This window comes from Lutra lutra, chromosome 1 (assembly GCF_902655055.1).
Source record: "Lutra lutra chromosome 1, mLutLut1.2, whole genome shotgun sequence".
Lineage (NCBI taxonomy): Eukaryota > Metazoa > Chordata > Mammalia > Carnivora > Mustelidae > Lutra > Lutra lutra.
The window spans coordinates 6,457,921-6,479,056 of NC_062278.1; the positions used below are offsets into that span (position 1 = coordinate 6,457,921).

At 49.3% G+C, this 21,136-nt stretch overlaps 1 protein-coding gene across 1 annotated transcript; it reads right to left on the reverse strand.

Annotated features, from left to right (window-relative positions):
* Positions 1-2,133: 2,133 nt before the first annotated feature.
* Positions 2,134-20,510, reverse strand: ETS2 (ETS proto-oncogene 2, transcription factor). The gene is made up of 10 exons (XM_047719899.1): positions 20,202-20,510; positions 16,060-16,131; positions 13,495-13,606; positions 12,046-12,165; positions 11,527-11,727; positions 9,746-9,829; positions 8,473-8,694; positions 7,403-7,666; positions 5,258-5,376; positions 2,134-4,401 (listed from the first exon to the last, which is right to left on the reverse strand). Exons 2-10 carry the CDS (start codon positions 16,129-16,131, stop codon positions 4,186-4,188), a joined length of 1,410 nt encoding a protein of 469 aa, XP_047575855.1. The 5' UTR covers positions 20,202-20,510; the 3' UTR covers positions 2,134-4,185.
* Positions 20,511-21,136: the final 626 nt, after the last annotated feature.

Genomic DNA, 21,136 nt, shown 5'->3' on the forward strand with positions numbered 1-21,136 from the left:
TTAAAATATGGTGAAATATACTACTTTACAAAAGATTTAGAACTGGAGTGACACGTGGAAAAGGACAGACAGAGTGAAAGATGGGAGGAGAAGGACTTTGAGAATATCTATCTCACCTGTGAGTGAACTTTTTCCTTATCATGTAAAACATTAGACAATTCTTTTTTTTTTTTTTTTTTAAATAAAACTGCTCCTCTTAACTGGCTATGGCAGGGTAATATTGGAAGGATGGACACTGGATCCAAGAGGAGAAAGGAAAATTCTCTTCACCCGACTCCTGGTCACCCTCCTGCTTCCTGTTCCAGTCTGTGTTCTGGATGAGCTGCTTGGCTTTCTAGAAGAGTTCTCAAAGTGAGGTCCATAGACAACTGTGGGGCTCTGGCACCTTTTCAGGGGATCCTCAATGTCACCTTTGCAAAAGCAAAGCAAAGGTGGGTAAAACTGCTGGGGCCTTAGCACTAAACTGTTAAGACAGCCATCACTGTCTTCTTTACCATTGTGTGCTCAGTGGAAAACAAAAATAACAGAATAAAAATCACAAAAATAACAACAAAAAAAAGGAACTCGATAAAGCAGTAAAAACTAATTTTCTTCATAAGTGAATACACATCTTTTTAACTTCTAGGTAATCAGTGGTGCACGTAAAGGACTGCTGCACACTAAGGTAGATGGGCTGTCCTGGGAAATGCTGTCCTGCCTTTGTGTGAGTTGTGAGTTAAACTAATCACTTTGTCCGGGGACACCATTTTTACTTGCAGGAACAACAGACAAGTTATGTCTATTGGGTATCTGACAGTTATGTCCTCAAAAGGAAATGAAATGAGTCTGTCACTTCAAAGAGGGCAACATAAAGTGTTTGTTGCCAATGATAACATTTGAGCTTTCAAATGAAAATCTGAATTTTTGAAAATTTACATCTGCTGCTGTGAGCTTGGTAGATTCCCAATACTTTTCAGGTAAAAGTTATGATGACAGCAACTAAGGTGATCATTTGACATTAGCTGTTGAAATGGGTCAACATTTTGAAGCAATATTTTCCAAATGACTAATGCATGATGTTAAAAAATCACACATGGGTGAAGGATCCATTCAAAGTGCAAGGCAGAGCAGTGGAATTTATTATAGTCATAGGAAAGTTTATTGATATGGTTTCACATTCTAACTGCAATGAACTTTGAAGAAACTTGCATTTGCCAGGTTTGGTGTAGTATATGTCTCCCGATGCTCCTTTGTTCGATTACATAGCTGTGTGAAGCCTGATTTCCTTCAAAATATATCACAAGACAAAATGTGGAAGAATATTCAAGAACCCAGCTCCCTTCTTTTAAACGAGACATCAAGGAAATCTGAAAACGTGCAAAACAATGCCACACTCACTTTTTGGGAAAGTTATTTTCCAGAAAAGCATTAATGTTATTTTAAAAAGTAATTGCATTTTAAAAGGTTTTCTAATTTCTAATACAGTGAACACTGGTGACCAGTGGTGTTCTGATAACTGTTTTAAGAACCAGCTCCCTGAGGGGGCTTGAAAGGAGCCCTGATTTGTAGTGTCTGCCAATTTTATGACAGAAATACTCTCATCTTGATCACATTGAAGATACCAATACGTCACTATTGCAATTCACCAGCACACGGGGAGGGGCTCCTGCACACCTCTGATGTAGCCCACCTGTTTGCTGGCATCATCACTAACTTTGAAATGTGTTTGAGAATCCACATCCCAGGACTATCACCCTCACCTCTAGTAAATCAGATCGTCAGGCATCATGGCGAAAGTCCCTGAGCCTCAAACCCTAATGGGTTCCTCACAGAAGCATCCAACAATTTCTTCTGTTACCTTTGCCAATTCCTTGGCAAAAACAAGACAACTGTATCTTTCTATTCTAATCCCTTCTTAAAAGCATTTTTTGATTTAAGGGAACACTTTTTCGGGGGGGGGTTCCTTCAGGAAGAGCTTACAGCTGGGTTGCAGCTTGGTCATGATTTGCGGGGTGACCCCATGTGTAAAACCAGTTAAATGGAGATGGGAGTCTCAGTAGACTGGAAACTGCGGGGGGACCATGGGTCAGGGTTCACTATCCTCACTCTGCCTCCCCTGCTGGGGTGGGACAAAAGAACCCTTACAAGGAGGCGTTTATATAAACAAAATACTTTATTATTTGAGAAAGGAAAGGCCAGATTACAAAATCTTTATCCTTAGGTCTGTGCATTACCACACCAAAGGGTTACCATGGGCTTTAGTTTCTGTAACTATTAGGCTGAATCACATGAAACTGCCAACTTTGTAGATAAAAAAAGTCAAATATTGGCAACTTCGTTTGGTTCAACCCCACATAAAACGAGCCAAAGGCTAAGATTCCCTTTGGCAGCCAGATGGTCCCCGTCACATGTCTGGGGATGTTATAAACAGATGTCTCAGTGATAAACATGTCCTGCTTGAGAAAAACGTCCTGTGCTTGGACACTGGACATGGTCTCCTGTGGGTGCTGGGACTGAGTCCTCCAGCCCCGGCGCTGCTCTGCCCAGCCAGCCCCACCACCCAGTCCCGCAGCCTCATCGCAGGGACGGACTCTTCCCTGGGGACGTCAGCCACAGCTCCCAGCGCTCCCTGCACAGCCCTGCACTGCGAGGGAAGCCCGTGAGGCTCTGAAATCACATTGGCTTGATCTGTTCCAAGCACCCTGGATGCAGGCCCACCCCAGGGGTCCTTTGAAACAACGACGACAGTCTCCACGGCGAGCAAAATATTTTTCACATTGAATCTTCCAATGGATTCTCTTTCCCGTCTCGCTTGTCCTCTCTTCACCTCTGGACATTCTGCATCCACGGAAACAGGAACAGAGAGCTTGGGCACTGAGCAGCAAGGAGCGGCACGCTGTCCAGATAGCCCGGGCCTCGACAGCTTGAGGGAAAAGTCGTGTTCTGTTCACGACTAAGAGGCTTCCCGAAGATCCCCCCCTTCCTGTCCCCCACCTGCCCCGGGCTTCCACTCTGGATGACATGTTTAACTTCCCATGGGGTGCAGATAAAAATAAAGCTTTCTTACAAATTACATTTTTTCCAGTGAGTTACTTGCAGTCAAAGTAGCTGCTACATAAATTCCTCCTGCTCTCTGAAAAGGAGCCACATATTTCCAAAAATAGCATTCTTATTTTAATCATACAGGATAATTTGGGGTGCGGAGGTGGGGCAAGGGAAGGAAACGGCTGGTCGGGGAGGTTAGTTGTTGGGGAAACACAGTTGAACTAAAAAATAAAATCAGTCTTGTGTATAAACGGATTTAAAGGCATGCACAGAAATGGAAAACAGATGCCATTTGTCAAGAAAAATACCGCTTTATAGCTTTTACATTACAATTAAGGAGAAGGCAGAGGCGGGATGGGCCTCCGGATAATAACATTAAGTGTTTTATAAAAATTCCCAAATGTACAAAGTCTTGCCAGATAATCATCCAGGCAAAACCAAACAGAAACAGGGACTGACCCTCTTCAATGTCTACCTGTAGGCATGTTAAATGTAAATAATACACACTTTACAACTCCTCCGTCCGCCTGCGCAGACCCGGGGCTTGCGGAACACGGTGAGTGCTCCTTGGAACCGCAGAGACACCGGGTGTCTGCAATCTTTCCAATACACGTACAGAAGTATTTTAAATTACAATATACAGTTCTTGTTAAATAGGACTCTGAGAGGATTTTGGCAACAATTATTAAGATTACAGTCATATATACAAACTAACTCTGAAATGGCACGGCTGTCTCCCCACACCCTCCGCCTCGCTGAACCAAAGAGACCGCTTCTGCCTTTGTGATTCCTGGCAGCCAAAGGCAAAAGAACATAAAAAAAAAAAAAAAAAAAAAAGCCAAAATGCGTGTGCCCGAGACACGCTCGCTCCTTGGAGACTATCCCACGGCCTGCACGTCCCTGTCACATGGCCTGCTCGGAGCCAGGACGGCTTCCCAGAACTTCTCTCTTGGCCACCATGAGGTCATAGCATCATACATAGCGCGTTCCCGTCAGTGGGCTTTACAAGTGAGAAACCACGCTGCTTTGGGTGAAAAGCCGTGGTTTCCAGTGAAATAAGGCCACTGCTTCTTGGGGACTCTCCTGGATGCGTCCAATCCCGCCTCTCAGGGTCACTGGAGCGGTGGGTCGGATGGCCGCACTCGCAGCCCCCCGCGGGCCTCAGTCCTCTGTGTCCGGCTGGACGCCCAGGATGGCGTGCAGCTCCTCGGGGGCGAAGCCCAGCAAGTTCTGCAGGTCACACACGAAGCGGTACACGTAGCGCTTCCCCGACGTCTTGTGGATGATGTTCTTGTCGTAGTAATAGCGCAGCCCCCGGCTCAGCTTCTCATAGTTCATCTTGGGCTTGTTTTTCCTCTTTCCCCACCGGCGGGCCACCTGCAGCAGGCACAGGGGGGAGAAGAGTTCAAATCTGCAATTCAGGAAAATGAATGACCTGCCCCCAGCGAGGAGTCTCATGTCTGCTGCCCCCAGAGGACCTGAGCACTACAGAAGGGGCCCAAGGGTGTGGTGTGTCCCAGTACCTGCAGCGCGGCCCGGAGTCCCTTGCTGCCTCTCTGAGGACGGAAGCAGGGCAGGTGGGAGAGTGAGGGTTCCCCGCCCACAGCACCATCCCCTCTTGTCCCCTCCTGTGCAGCAAGGTTTCATGCCCGGGACAAGCATTCCCAACCAGGCGGGAAGTAGTGTCTCTCCCCTCCGAGCCCCACAGTCAACAGATGCCGGGTGGGGCTCTGAGCCCTGTGACGTTCTGCGTTCTCTAAGGCTTCTGCTTCCCCAGGGGATCCGAGTGAGCCAGCGGCGAAAGCTTGCACTCTAAGGCTGCCCATGATCACAGGCTTCTTTAACATTGTCCTGGCGGTGAGAGTATGGCATCTGCCCTTGGCCTTCCCCTCCAGGGTTTCCGAGCGCCTGAGCTGAGCGTGGCAGAACGGCACCGGCCAGAGGACCAGCCCGGGCTGCCGGGAGGCTCATTCCCCACCAGTGGGAAAAGGCACATTCCTAAGGCATTTTCAGATGGTCAGAAGACAACCTCACTTAGCATCTGGGCCTTTTTATCAGATGAGAGAGCAACTCGCAGAAGCCTGCCCTGTGCCCACACACATACCCAGAGAATGCTAGAACTCATCTGCAGCGGGGAGCCCTTCCTTGGGCCCCGAGAACTGTATCTGTGAGCCCAGAGTGATGAAATCAGGGTTCAAAGCCCAGACACTGACTTCCCAAGCGCTGGCTATACCTCGTCAGGGTCCGCGAGCTTGAACTCCCAGCCGTCCCCGGTCCAGCTGATGAATGGCTGGCAGGATTTGTCTGAGAGCAATTCCAGGAGAAACTGCCACAGCTGAATAGGTCCACTTCCTGGGGGAAAGGGGCAAGTTGTATGTTTTTATAGACTTGAAGTATGGCAAGGCTTTGAGCCTTTCTAATGGAACAGGCTGATGGAGGAACGGGAGCCCCTACTCTGGGCAGGGAGCCAACATGAAGGCACATCTCCCAAGCGTGGTGACAGGACGGACTGCTTTAACGGCATCAGGCTAGACACACCTTCTGGGGTCTCCCTTCCTCCCTCCCCCCCTGAAAAAGTGGGCGCTTCACGCCCTTGGTTGCTGAGTCAGGTCTTTCTGGAAGAAAATTCAGGGCCACCAACTCTTGACCTTAAAATTCCTCATTCTGGGGGTGCCTGGCTGGCTCAGTGGGTAGAGCAGGGGACTGGCTGCGAGTTGGAGCCCCAAGCTGGGTGTAGAGATGATTTAAAAATGAAATCTTAAAAAAATAAAAAATTCCTCATCCTGTTTAATTGCTTCTTATGTAGTAAGTTTCAGGGTTCCTTTCTAGAACCACCCAATGGGACCGGGGTGGGGGTGGCTGAAAGGGCATTTCACCACAGAAGGAGGCATGTCTCATGGAATCCCAGGCTGCGGCCTTCCTGCCAAACGACGGCGGGTAAATTGCCTAATCCAAGACTTGGTTTACTCAACGCCACTTGGGCACCTGGGGTGGCCTCCACGGCCTCACTGGCTCTGGTGAGGTACACTTTGGTTTTCATATGCTTTTTCTGGATTGATATTTAGAACTGCTGTCTTGTGAGGAACTATTTTAAAGATGAGGAACAGCTCAGAGGCAAGGTGCCCCGCCCGAGATCACACACCCATGGAAGAGTCGTTCCTCAAGACCCAGTGGCCATCAGCAATGAGGCTGTAAAGAACTAAGGACAGGAGTGCTGGAACCAGGCACAACGAGGTTACCCATGTGACCATGGAGAGCTGTCTGCCTCTGAGCCAACTGTCCCATGGGTCCAACAGGGTAACGCCCACCCTTGCTGGGCTGCTCCAAGGACAAGCAACTATATATGCCTAGTTAACCGCCCAGAGCTGACAGTCAACAAATGGTAACCAATATTCAAATGAAAAACAGCAAGGGGTGCCTGGATGGCTCAGTCAGTTGAACATCTGGGTCTTGATTTTGGCTCAGGTCATGAGCTCAGGGTCGTGAGGTCGAGCCGTGTTGGGATCCATGCTCAGCGGGGAGTCTGCTCTGGATTCTCTCTCTCCCTGTCCCTGGCCCCCCTCCCCACCACGTGCTTGCATAGGCTTCCGCGATCCTCTTTCTCAATAAATAAATAAATAAATAAATAAATAAATAAATAAATAAATACATTTAAAACCTTAAAAAAAAAAGAAGAAAGACAGTCACACCATGGCTGTTTATTTTCTTACCAACCCCATTCCTGTGGGTGTTCGGGATGACAAAAAAGAAAAAAGTGGCTGCTTCTGTACTGAATATTTTAAGTAGGCATTTTTTAATCCAGTGGCTCCATATGGTCAAAATAGGAAAAAAACACATTTAAAGACCCATGAAGCAATGAAAAAAAAAAACTTGGTGTTTTTGCTAAAGTACTGGAAATATTTGATTCTAAAAACAGCTTTAATATTTGTCCTTTGCCTAAAATAGCTCTCGCCCAAATCTTAAAAATAAATGGATTTTAGAAGCAAGCAAAGGTAAACAGTCCCCGTGATGTTTGAGGCTGGCTCTGCCGTCCCTCCTTGGGCCAGTTTACATTCTTTGGGATTTGTGGAGTGGGTGAGTCAGAGCTGAGGCTTCCATGGGCCCGGGACCCCCATGCCTGCTCCTCTCCAGGCTGGCTGAGCACATCCCAGGCGAGAGGGCGGCCTGTGGGCTCCCATCCATGCCACTGTGCACGACGATTCGTGCGAGCTCGGCCTTTTTAGGATTCAGGGGTACAGCCTGCCTGATTCAGGATGACAGCCACACACCAAGTGTGGGCCGTAGCTACAATGTGCTTGGACCAGAAACAGCCTGGAGGAACACGGTGTTGGGGCAGGGCCTCGGGGAGGGCACGGGGAATTCGGCATGACACACTCACCCGTGAAGCCAGCCAGCACTGCCGCGGGTATAACCGGTTTGCCCTGCTCCACCGGGTCGCTCCTCTCCTGGATGTAGTCCTTGAAGGACATGGTCGGCTTACTGAGGCACAGGGACTGGCTGCAGTCATCCTCGAAGCTCTCGAAGGACGGCACTCGCTGCACGTCAAGCAGCGACGACTGGCTGTTCCAGGACTGCAGCAGGGAGTCAGAGCTCTCGAAGCTGTCTGTGCCGTTCTCGGGGGAGTCGTGGTCCCGGGGCTTCCCTGGCAAACACAGCCGGGCACAAACGCTGACTCTCCACAACAGCGAATCGACTGGTGCTGCTGAGCGATGGGGGGCAGGGGGGTGGGCGCATGGGTCCCACAGGCTGGTCTGAGGGCTGCAGCAACCCCACTGCGCCTACAGCCCGCTGGTGCAGAGTCCCGGACTTCTCGCCAGGCACTCACTCCTTACGACAAATGCCCTATACAATGACAACCTCCACCCACAGCAGCATGGTGGGGGGAGGGGAGCACGTCCTCACGGGATGGAGTATTATACAGCAATGAAAAGAGCAACCGTGTGCCCCATCCAACAGCATGGCTGGGTCTCAGACACACGAGGAGCAAAAGACCAACACGAAAGAAAACGTAATGCAAGGATTCTGTTTCTATGAAGCTCAAGGACAGGAAAAACGGATCTATGAGGACAAAAGTCAAGACAGTGGTTTCCTTCTGGTGTGGGGAAGCTGTGGACTGTGGGAATGTCATGTTCCTGCACCTTCTCCCAAAATATCCCACCGCAGTGCGGGGGGGATCCCGCTGCAACAGCAGGGGCCCTGTCTCACTCACTCAGTCCCTGCAGCGCCCAGCCCAGAGCCTAAAACACAGCAGGAGTCCACGCATGAGAGCAAATCCGTCCCCTGTGGGGACAGCACGGGACAGCTGCTCAGGACGCAGAGAAGCGTCTGATCTCCTCCAACGGCTGAACACAGGCTGCACTGCTTAAGGAGCTCCTGTCTCTGTTCTACTGTGGCTCCTGGCAGCAACCCACCCACCTGGCTGACAGAGCTCTCGGGAGCCTGACTTACCGGAACCGCCGGCGAGCAGGTTCAAGTTGCCGCTCGGGAAGTCCTGACCGACGGGGCAGTAGTTGACGCTGACAGTGCTGAGTCGAGACTTAGGGAGCATCTGAAACTCCTGCTCGGAACCGAGCATGCTGGGTGCTGAGGAGGATGGACACACGTCCAGGAGGCCACCTTTGGGATAGTTCTGGGTCTGCACGCCATACGCTGCCTGCTCCATGCCGAAGCCTGGGATAGAACAATCGGATGGCAGAGCTATGAGGCAGGACCGACGGGGTCATCAGAGACCCTCCGTGCCCTTGAACCAAATCAAATGCACCCAGTTCTGCACGCTCTAACCCTCTCCGAAACCGCATGGGCTTTGGCAGGTGGCTTTCCCGCCAGCTCCTCTTCTCAAGCTGTTCCCACTCTCGGCCGATAAGCCCTTTGCCCAAATGCCTGCTGCCTCTGGACCACGATGCGACACCCTCTACGTGAGCACTTCTACAGCTCTAGGTTATCAAACGCTTTCATGTGACTCTCGGGGTGGCGCAGGTCACTGGCTCTTTCCACTTCCGAGGGCAATAAGGCTCAGAGAGACCGAGCGATTTGCCAGCCAGTATGTGACTTGTAAGGAACATCCCCTCCCTCTGCTGGCTAGGGTCCCCCCCTCCTGCCCTGTAACCTACACTCATCAGTGTCACTGACCAGAAGAAAAGACCCGAATTCCAGGACACTTCTTTAAACTCCAAAGATCAGAGCAAACTCAGACCTGCTTTCTACATGCCTCCTGTGCACGGGCCCCAACTTATTACGCTAGCTCGGCCCACAGCTCATCAGCTCATTCCTTCCACCCCGGCTCTCTGAACTGCCTCGGACAGCACTGGCCAATGTATAACACAGCCATGTAGGCAATGTCATATCTTCTAGAAGCCACAGAAGCAAACTAAAAAGAAACAGGTGAAATTACTTTTAATATTTTACCTGTCCCTGTATTACCAATTATCATTTTAACATGTAATCAGTATCTTAAAATTGATTAAGGAGGCATTTTACGTTCTTTGTTTCACTAAGCTTATATTCTTACCACATGTGTCCACGTGGACCAGCCACGTTTCAAGTGTTCAGTGGCTCAACATCCACATGTGGTCGCCCGATGGGACCGCGCAGGCTGAGACTGGCCTTTGGACCTTCCACAAATTTATTTTTATTTTATTGATTTATTTTGTGGGGGTGGGAGTCCCAATTTAATAGAAAAAGTTAACACCAAGGTCTTCAGGGCAGAACTGATTGGACTGACCTAGTGAATTGCTATTAATCCAATGAGGGACTGAGTTGAGGTGTGAATTTTCTTCATACTGATCTTCTGACTTTTCTTGGTTTTCTGGAAAACAGGATTGCAAATCGAGGTTAAAACTATGCAAGAAAGAATGTTGATTTTTAAACTACTGCTATATGGTATTTTAGGATAATTAAATGCATTTATGTTTCATATTTAAGCTGACGGGATTTGGTGTCACTTGGTCTTTTTCAAACACTAGAGATGGCAACACACTTTCTTTTTATTTTATTTATTTATTTGACACAGAGAGAGAGAGATCACAAGTAGTCAGAGAGGCAGACAGAGAGAAAGGGGGGAAGCAGGCTCCCTGCTGAGCAGAGAGCCCCATGCGGGGCTCGATCCCAGGACCCTGAGATCATGACCCGAGCCGAAGGCAGAGGCTTAACCCACTGAGCCACCCAGACACCCCGGTAACACACTTTCTAATATTCAGAGTAAGTTTTCCAGAATGAATGCTATCACTGGCCAAGTGAAATGTTCTCCTGCATAATTTTAAATATCTACACTGTGATTTTAATTCATCTGTGCCAACAACAGACAGTTAAATATTTATGAAATGCCACATGTCCCAGGGGCTGGGAATACAGTGGGTTAGTAAAGTGGACCCAGCTCCTGCCCGCTTGAGGTTAGGGGTCGTGGCTTCAAACCCCACGTTTCTCCAGGGTGATATGAGCTCGGCACAGAGAGGCCAGCAGCGCTGTGGGACCCTGAAGGTGCCACGGTGCACTGGGACCTTGAAAAGGAAAAGGTTAGTATTCTTGGTGTGTGCTTACTTCCTACAAACACACTGAACCACACATACCCACAAACCCAGACCCTCAGACTTACAGCCCGAGTGATGGCAAAACAGGCCCAACCTGCCAGTGAACAGATCTACCAGAAACTTGTCCAATCAGACTTGTTCAAATTCAGGGAGAATTTGGGGGTCTCCAAACATAAGTGTCCTTGGCCCCCAGAAGCCACAACCAGGAAAGGGTGGCTGAATCCTAAGGTCTTTTAAAGATTCTGAGTCTGTAAATAGTGTTGAAACTCAGTGTTTGAAACCAAGTGAACGAGGACTATTGCTCTGAACTCGACCAAAGAACTAGTTTTCTCATATTTTTAACCTAACCCCTCACTATAGCTTTTTTTCCTCTCCTTTTTAACTAGATATATTTTTAATACTGCTGTCAACACTCTCGTAAGGTCTAAACCAAAACTTTCTATATGATGAGTTCTTTTGTTCAATGGCCAGTCTGTGTAATGTCAGTATATAAATATGCATCAATTATGTTTGCCTGTGTTTAAATACATAAAACCAGAAGAAATTCTTGCTGCTGATTCCATTTGGTCTTAGGAAAATTCATGGTCAAATTCACAGAGTTTGTCTGAATAAAGGCTCCCTTTCACTGAGGCTGACTTTCTTCTTTGGGTTCCATAAGGTGAGCCATGAAACACGGGACTTGCTGGCCTCCCATATCTGAGGCAACACGTACGCCCCTGATGCAAGCCATCGGATCACTGTCAACAAGGTAGTGACTAAGGTTATTGCCTGGTGGCTATCCTTGATGCCAGACACACACAGATTAAAAAACCTATAATCGCTGTCACACATTTGACTCACTTGGTGGCATTCTCAGGCAATCTTGCTCCACACAATTGGAAACCCTGACCGTACAACTGCGGAGCACGGACCCCCCATCTCCCTTCCCCGCCACGGCTCTCCCCAACAGCGAGGTGCCCGGTTCCTCGGTGGGTACCTTTGATCATCTGCTCCAGATGCTCCCAGAGAATGTCGCCCACGAAATCAGGAGCCAGCTCCAGAAAGCGCTCCTTGCCCAGGTTGCACAACACCTGGCCATTCATGCCGAACCTCTGGAAATTGACATTGACCAGGCTGAACTCATTGGTGGCCCAGAGAAGCCACTGGCACACTTGCTGCTCGGTCCACAGCCAGGGGTCTGCCGGGGAGGGAAGCAAGGACGGAACACAGGGAGAAAACGGAGTTACTCCGGATCCACTCACAAAGGCCAGACGCGTTCCAAAGACCAGCCAAAGAAGCAAGACAGCCTGGGGAATTCTAAGACCCTGACAACAGTGCTGGGCGAAGTGTTCAGTCAACAGGGTCCAACTAAAAACCAGCTCAGGTTAACCACATCCTTGCCGCCCCGCAAGATGCTCCAAGCAAAGATGGAAGAAAAAGTCGTCTCAGGCAACCGCGGCCAGATTTGTTGTTCTCCCACAACACGGACTCAGGGAAACGCCTGGAGAGCACTTACTCTTTGGGATGCCCAGGCGGCGCTGCTCCTTCTTGAAGCCACTGAAGGTAGCTTTTAAGGCTTGACTCATGACAGCCTTGCTGCACGGAGTTAACAGAGGCAATTCACAGTTGGAAGAGTCTAGAAAGAAAACCCAGGGGGACATTAGGACTTTAAGCAGGCAAGACTGGAGAGAGAATTTAGGAGAGAGAAATCTTAGTTTTCAGGAAGGAACAATTCCAACTGCAAACCTTGATGGCATTCTTTTTTTTTTTTTTAAAGATTTTATTTATTTATTTGACACAGAGAGAGATCACAAGTAGGCAGAGAAGCAGGCAGAGAGAGGGGAAAGCAGGTTCCCTGCTGAGCAGAGAGCATGATGCGGGGCTCGATCCCAGGACCCTAAGATCATGACCTGAGCTGAAGGCAGAGGCCTAACCCACTGAGCCACCCAGATGCCCTGTTGATGGCACTCTTTAAAAGAGTATAAATATTAACAAAAATTGGGGGATGGGGCAGCAGAAGTTGAGAAAGTATTATACATCTCATAACAACACTTATAAAAAAAAACTGAAATAGCACTTAAGCTTTATTTTATTTTGCAAATTATTTTGCAGAACATCATTAAAAAACCAATTACCCTTCATTGAAATTTCTATCTAAATCTCTTTGATAATTTTTGGACACTGAAGGAAAGTAATGGTTTTGGTCAAAAGTTTCAAGAGAGGCAAATGTGCAGTGTAACACTGCTTCCATTAAAGTAAGCAGCAGGCAAAGGGACTTCCTAGCACCTGTAAAGTCAGCGCACCTGCAATTTTTAATGAAAATCTCCTCTGGATTCGCTCAGCAGTTTCAAGAATGATCAATGGCCGGCTCGGGATGGCAGGCTTATGCAAGCCTATGTTTTTTAATTAATTTTCTAGGTTATATTTTCTAGCACCTACTTCACAGGACAAAGTAATGTCTGGAAGGTTTCCAACTAATAACCCTATCACAGTAATTGCATAGGCATTATCTGACTGCTATCCCTTTAGAAAATAATAAACAACAACATTAAGAACTATAGAAGTAAATGCAGACTGGCACGTATAATTTTGCTGCCCCAAGACTCTGGGGTGGGGGATGATCAAACCTAATGGTGAGACCCCAGAATGAGAAGCTGGAGGGCACTTTCATGGTCTGCTTTGCAGGTGCCCCTGGGACAAGGGGCTTGGATCTTCGAGAGGGATGAGAACATCCCATCCCCGGAAATCTCAGGGCCCTGCTGCTGTCTGGAGTGTGTCTGGCGGTGGACGACGTCGGGCCCCTCATGCTCATGAAGGAGGAAAACCGTCTTTTCCACAGTCACCATCTGACTTTTCGAACCCAAGATTGAAGACACCAACCTTTGTCGCTTACCAGTGGTCATGTTTTTAGTAACTCAACTATGGGAAATCATGCATGATTGGTCAAGTCTGAGTAACAAATTACCATGAGAAATGGAATCCAAGCCTGTTGGCACCTCTTGGAGTGTTTGCTCTTCACTGAGAGAGGGGAAAACGGCAAACAGGGACCCATCAAAAGTGTCAAAAGCTGGCTGGCGCTGCAAAACAGACCGAAAAGGAAAAGGAGACTGAAATTGATATTTAAACTCACTTAATTACCTGTTTGAAAAGTGGTCCACGGTCATCTTCCCGATACACCCTGATGAAACTGGCAATTATAAAGCCATAAAAGGAAATGACCAGTCAATGGTCCAACCAGACTTCTTGTCAAAGTGATGGAAAGGATTCTGTTTAACTCTGGATCACTGCATCGACCTCACAGAGTCAAAATGACTGGGAATTTCCTTTTAATGGTCTAACTAATTTCAGTGAGTAAACTAAGTAAACAAACCTAAAAATAATGGGATTTTAGAAGAACAGTGCTAGGTGGGACTTAGAGACCAGCTGGTCCAAACACCTGGGCCCTCTGTCCCATTAGGGGGAAACTGAGTCACATGCTCCACAGGACAGTTTTAGCTCAGTTACTGCAGTTAAAGCGAAGGCAGATGACTGAATGAAACTTGGAACACAAACAGTAAGCTAAACTATTTGTGGAAGCATTTATTTTTATGTTTAACTGTGAAACACTTTACTTGAAACTAGATTTCCCCCCCCTTATCAATTCCAATGGTTCAGAAGATAGTAATACATATGAAAACATTCCTCACAAAGGTTTAATTTTATAAATGTAGAGATTTTGAAAAGACCCTTGCCCCACATCATCAACTAAGGGGAAAGATTTCCAAAGGAAAAGAGGTTTCAAGTTAAGCTCTCTATAGCTTAGGGGGAGGAAGAGGACAGAGACACAGAAAAAGATACTGTGTGTTGATCTCTGATAATTCGTCTAACATTTATGAAAGAGATAGCCTTTAGTGTAAGACCGGTTGATAAGTAACAGAGAAGAGTCTTGATTCATCACTGCCTGACTTGCTGAGGAACAACGTAAAAGATGGTTATATTTTTCCAGCATAAACTGGAAAGCCCATGTTATGTGTAACACAATGACCCATCTGTTGAGTCATCAATTTAAAAAATGTGCAACACATTTACAAATAAAATTGGTTTGTGTGCTTTCTTCTTAGAAATGCAGAACAATGCATGACGCATTACGTAAGAAGGCAGGCAGGAGTTGGGACTCTGCTGAAAACACTCAAGGCAATGATGTCCCAATGATGTTGGAGGCCAGCCCCCCAAAGTCCAGGACAACAATGTCCAACTGCCAAAACCCTAAGGGGAGAACCAATCACGTTCGAAATCCGTACCTAGACATATGAACTACTTCAGGGCTAATTTTGGTGAAATAGCCCATCAGTTTTTAAAATTCCCATTAGCCTTTCCCCGGGTGACCAAGAAATGCCTCTCCTTTCCTTCCTGGAAGTTCTTTTTTTAAAAATCAGGAAGCCAAAAGACAATACAAATTCGTACTGAGTATTTCAACACCTCAATTTCAGCAATAACTGTTTCTTCTCCAAACCCAGAAATCACATGGGCATCATCGAAGCCTTTTTAACTTATAGAAGAATATTTCTTCCCAGGGGTATGGTTACAAACTTCATAGTGCAATTTCTCATATGGTTTCTGCCACACTGAAAACAGCTGACCAAATCAAACCAGAGAACTGGCTGGGTTGAAGTTTCATGACCTTCAACCACACATGACCTTCACCATACAGCCTCTGTACCCATTTTTGGCTCTTTGGGCTCTCCCAAACAAATAACCTGCTAAGGATTCACAGCAGAAAATCCAACATCACTCTGCAGGCTTGGAGGAAGCGAGTCTAAAAATCGCAGCCCCGAAACGTGTTTACTACACCATGCTAAGAACACAATCCAATCTCACTGTCATGTTTGGAGAAGGCAAAGGGGAAATGATCAGTTTGTGCTACTGGAGAACGTTCTCCAAAGGAACTGAGATAGCAGCTACATGAAATTTGGTTATTATGCACTGGAAAGAGCTCCTTCATTGTTCATCTGTGTTTTGGCTTACGACAACAGGCAACGCTGTTCTCTGTAGCAGGGAGGACAGGGTACCTGCAGCCCCACAGGCACCGGCCCTTCTGAAGGGAAGAAGCCCCCCAGCGGGGCTGGTTATCCACCACTCAGCTCTTTCCTTTCCAGTTCTTTTACAGCCAGCCCATCGCCCTGGGAAAACTCACTGGGGAACTGAATAGCAGTGGAGACAGCTTCTCTAAGAGCTCTGTCCTACTGAGAATCATAGGATTTTTCACCTACCAGGAATCTCAGAAATAAACCACAAAAGCCTCCCCATCTGCAAATTAAATGATTTCATATCTTGGAAGACAAGTAGAACAAGCATCAGGAGACCCATTTTATAGACTAGAAAACTGAGGCCCAGAGAGCTTAAGCAAACAATCCGGAGTCACACAGCCCATAAATTAAAAGGCTAGGGCAAGAACCAGTCTTCTAGAACCCAGCATGTGTCTTTTTTTCTCCTAGAGATTCAGTTCTCCAATGTTTTCTAAGAGGTTTTAAATGAAGACTTGCTCACTTACCTTGAGTGTCCCTCTGTAACTGTTAGACACAGGGGCTACCTGGTCCATGTTCTTGATTCCAAAGTCATTCATCTTGAAGAAAAGGAAAAGGAAAAGGCATAAAGAAAGAGTTATGGGGGCAACAAATCACGCACATTTCTAATGAGTCTTTACTGGCTTCATCAACCCTAATTCTGGGGGAGTCTGTCAAGGTCTACAGCAAGACAGGTCATTCAAACCTGAATGCCAGTTCTTACATAAAAAGCCCTTTTCACAAACGGTAGGCTATTTGAGTAATTAAATAATAACGCTGATTCTCTCCAGAATTCCACTTAGAGATAAAGCACACAGATAAAGTCACTTTCTGGCTGGCGGGCCAGGGCCTCTCAAGGGAACCTGGCTGGGGGAGCTAGGCCAGGAGGACCTCGTCTTCCCATGATGGGAGCGGGGTGCGCTGCTTTTCACTGCCATGTCCACGGTCGGCTCAGAGTGCAGGACACCCTCAGGGAGAGAGGGGTGCCAGGCAGGCACAGGCCACTCCCATCTGCTGGGGGGAGGGGGAGGGGAAAGCAGTCAGCTCAACCCAGGAAGCCCTTGAGGACCCAGATCCAGGTCAGCACGTTGGAAAGAGCTTCCTAGGGCCCACCCCCTCCCCGCTGAGGAAGAACTCCCTGTAAGGACAGAGCAGGTTCCCAGAGCCACTGCTCCAGGCCAAACCCCCCATGTTGTCCTAGACCCTCCCGTGGGGACTACACCAACTCCAAATAGGTCTGCTCTGTGTGTTGCTCAGCTGCTCATTTCTCCAAGGGCAAGTAATGCTGGTCGTGGATGGAGCAGTCTTTACTTGCTTCTGCAAGACAGACCTAGGCTGACCCACGCAGCACTAACAAGCCACTTGCGGCCACCAAGCACTTGGCACCGGGCTAGGATGGGCTGAGATGAGCTCCGCATGTAAAATACACAAGATTTCAAAGCCTTGGTAGAAAAAAGTAAAGTTTCTCAGTCATGACTTTGTATTTACTACACGTTTATCTAATATACGAATGTATCCGGTTAATTGAGATATGCTGAAATTAACTCCACTTACTTTCCTAACATTGAATGTGGCTGTTAGGAAACTTCTAGTTTTATGTGGCTTGCAACTGGGCACCACTGGAGACCAAAAACTGAACTTGGAGCCCTAACATAGGATGGGCCGGTTCAGTTCTACATTAATAAGTAAGAAAGGTACCAAGATAATGCCACCAGAGTGGTATATAAAAATACAGAGAGACTAAAACTAAAACTCCTTTTTGAAGAAGCTGGGCTAGCATGAATGACAGTAACCTTTACCCCATGGGGCATGCCTTACCGCCCCCCCCCCCCCCATCCTGGCTTTCCGGCTTTGGAACCAAAGGTCTATAGGCAGCTTTACAGGGTCCCCCTAATTGTCTTCCCCCATAATCTCCCCTGGGCGCTGCCACCTGTTACAACCAGGAACTCTGAGTAATTAAAATATTGTGCAATTGATAGGGCTTACTGGAGGTGGCAAGTAGGACATTTCCCTGTGACTACTTCAAGTTTGTACTTTGTCTTCTCTTTATGATCAACATTATGGCTCAACCAGACCTCCCAACTACTACACACACACATACATACATACACACAGACACCCGCGGCTAGAAAGGCAACGTGGGAGGGGAGTCTAGGCCGCGGAGCAGGCAAGAGGCACTGGGGAAACCCTCAGAGTACGAGCAATTATCATGGTGACCTGGGAAGGCTGGACTAAATTAATAAATAATAAATCAGTAAACAATAAATTAATTATCCTACGGGGCAAGAAGGGAGCAGAGGAAGGAATCTGTTCTGGATCCAAAGTGGCCACGTTGGCTCAGAATCTCTTAGTGGGTCATGTCATCCACGTGCACTCAGGAATCAATATGCATTACTAATGACCCCCGACTGGACAGGATCCTACTGACAACAGCTAAGCCCACGCTGGGCGACCACACATTCCCCCTTCACTGAGTCTTCCTGGCACTTCTGAGAGATGGATGTTGTCAACATTTTACAGTGATGTTGCATCTTACAGGGCAAGGGAGACCCAGAGACCTCTGATGACTTGCCCAGGATCACACAGCTATTGCAGGGCTAACTAAGGGGGCACAGGGCAGATCAGTCCCGGCGGACCTCCTCCGTGAGAAGGTAACTGGGATGCTGAGGCATGGGCCTTCTCCCAGCACATCACTAAGGAGTGAAGAGCACATGCAAATATTATTAGACCCCGGCACAGCTCACCACTATTTCCCATGGAACATGGCCCTTAAGTCTGAGCTTCAGAAACTAAATCCTATTACCTGTTGATTAAATAAACAAACCTCAGACAGAAGACCCACATGAAAACACACCTTAACTGTTACCAGTGATCCCTCCCGAGCCCACTAGGCCAGCTCTTTTTCTAAGTCTGGTTTGCAGACAACTTGGTGACTTTAGCGTACATTTTCTCAGCCTCACAGAGGTGGACAGAGAATTGGTATGGAAGGCAATGGGTCAAGTCCGCCTGATTTTTGGGTACAAATACCAGGAGCAAAAGCAGTCTACCACTCCCACATAAAGAGCTCTAATTACTAGCTACAGAATACATTTCTTTTGTTGTCCAGCTTTTAACCTGTTTTGTAAAAACCATGGGGAATCAAAGTGTCCCTCCACTGGTTTCAGGCAGACACATAATGAGGGAAATTGAAGTTCACTTGTTAAGAAGGCAAGTTCCTCTGCCCAAATCAATTTCAAATTTAGGGCAAGGTGGTGTTGCCCTACTGATTGCTGCTTTTGAACAAAAAAAGAAAACCGGGCAGAAATGTGTGAGCTGAGAAGAGTGAAATTTTAAAACAAAGAGCCTAACAAAAGTACCCTTTCTGGAAGGACTGATCCTTTACCAGAGAGATCAGGGCACAGGTTAGTATCTAGGTAAATCAGAAAAACAAAACCAAAAACAAACCCATTTGCCACTTTGCAAGGTTGGTTTGCTCTTTCTTTCAAAAGTTATCGGTATGGAGAGAGGAATGACTAACGCCAGAAATGAGTGAATATTTCCCTGCAGGGCCCACAGTGCTAACATTTACTGTACTGTGATATTACTCAGAATTTTAATAAACCTTAACTTGGAGATTTATCTCCCTGATTGGTAGAGCTGTGGACAGGCAGATAGAGCACGGGCGCTTGCATTGTCCAAGACAAACATAACCTCTTACTGGTGAATTAAAATAAATCACCTCTATCTCCAAAGGGCTTACTTCTTTACTTTCTAAATAAGTAGCTCGTCACTACCAGTTTAAGCTACCCTGAAACTGAATATAGGCCAACATTTTAAGTCGCCTGTGCTTAAAAGAGAGAGATAGAGAGAAAAATCCAAAACAAAACCAAAACCCCCACATTTCTAAGTATGAATTCGAAATCCTTTAAGAACGCGAAAATAAAGACAGCCGCGCGCACCCACACCCGCGTTTCCCACGGGATCCCACGCTCGCCTCGCGGCGCCGAGGGCCGCGATCCAGAAGTCCCGGGGCGCCCGTGGGGGTCTCCCCTCCTGGAGCCTCCCTTCCTGGAGCCTCCCTCTTCCACCGCCCCTGGCCGGGCCCCGGAGTGGCCGGGCCCCGGAGTGGCCGAGCAGGTGAGCCGGGACGCGGCACGTTTGCGGGGAGCTGCAGCCTCCAGGTGTTGTAGGCGCCGGGCGCCCCCGATCCCACCGGGCCCGGAGCGCTCGGGTAAGCCACCGGCAGAGAAATCTGCGAAACCCGCAGCGAAATCAGCCCGCGGGGCGCCCTCTGGAAGAAGCCCCCAACACACCCGCATTTCCTTTTAAAAACAAAAGCAAGTGAAACAGGCTGGCGCGCCCTGCCCGTCCGCTCGGCTAGCCGCGGCCACGGCCCAAGTTCGCAGCCCGCCCGGCGCGTCACCGCCGGGCCCACCGGCGTCCGGCCCGGGCCCCCCTCCCCGAGCCGCCCCCGAGCCGCCCCGGCACCCGGAGCGAGCCCGAAGCCGGGGAAGAGTCGCCGCCCCGCCGCGACCCCGGCTGCGCTTCGCGATCCGGACCTCTGGGTTACCCACGTCCCCCACCCGGGGTCTGGGTCCCCGGGAGAGGACCCCCGGCCCTCCCGGCCGCCCGCCCCGGGCCCCGCTCTTACCGCGCCGCTTCGGGCAGGGCCGGCGGCGGCTCCGGGCCCGGCTCCGCGGTGCGCGGCGGACGCTGACCAAGACGTGGGCGGCGGGGCGGGGGTCCGGGCCGCGGGTGCGGGCACCTGGGCGGTGGGCCGGGAGCCGGGACGCTGGCCGGTCGCAGGCAGGCGGCTCCAGGAGCTCGAGGATGGGCCGCGCCGCGCTCTGCGCCGCCACCGGAGGAAGTAACCGGCCAGTCCCCTTCGCGGCGCGCTCTACAGAGCAGGGGGAGGAGGGAGGAGGGAGAAAAGACGACAGAGGGGAGGGGAGGAGGGGAAAGGGGGAGGGGAAAGAGAGGAGGGGAGAAGATGGGAGGAGGAGAGAGAGGAGGGGTGGAGGAGGGGAGGAGGAGGAGGAAACGGGGAGGAGGGAGGAGGAGAAGCGAGGGGCGGAGGAGGGGCGGCGAGAGGTGAGAGGAGTGGAGGGGAGGGAGAGGGCCGAGAAGGGGTGGAAGAGGGAGGAAGGGGGAGCGAGAGAGCAGAGGAGTGGGAGGAGGGAGAGGAGGGAGGGGAGCGGAGGAGAAGGAGGGGCGGAGAGGGAGGGCAGAGAGGAGGGGTGAGGAGTAGAGGGAGGGGAGCGGGGGCGGAGCCGGCTCCTTCCGGCCGGGACCTTGCTCCGCGCCCGCTGTCACCTGGCTCCGTCCCTCGCCTGCTGTTCTGGGACCGCGGTGCGCGGGGGACGGCAGGCCCGGCGCCCCGAGCGGGTGGGTGCCGGGGGAGGTCAGGCGGAGAGTCTCTCCTGGGAGACTCTCACCCTTGTGAGAGTTTCCCCCACCCTTGTCCTGAGGGGTGGTGGCACCGAGTGGCCGCGGTGCTTGGGTAATAAGGGGCTCACACCGGCCCCATCTCTGAATCTCCTTTTGGCCTTACGATTTCTCATCGTTCTATCACGAAATGCGTCTGAG

What these genes read in the sequence shown, in the direction of transcription:
- ETS2 (XM_047719899.1), bottom strand. Translation starts at nt 16,131, where the DNA reads ATGAATGACTTTGGAATCAAGAACATGGACCAGGTAGCCCCTGTGTCT. An exon ending in GATTAATAGCAATTCACTAG is followed by an intron (nt 8,695 to 9,745) that starts GTCAGTCCAATC and finishes GTTCTATCCCAG; the next exon opens with GCTTCGGCATGGAGCAGGCA. An exon ending in AGCTCGCGGACCCTGACGAG is followed by an intron (nt 4,402 to 5,257) that starts GTATAGCCAGCG and finishes TGCCTGCTGCAG; the next exon opens with GTGGCCCGCCGGTGGGGAAA.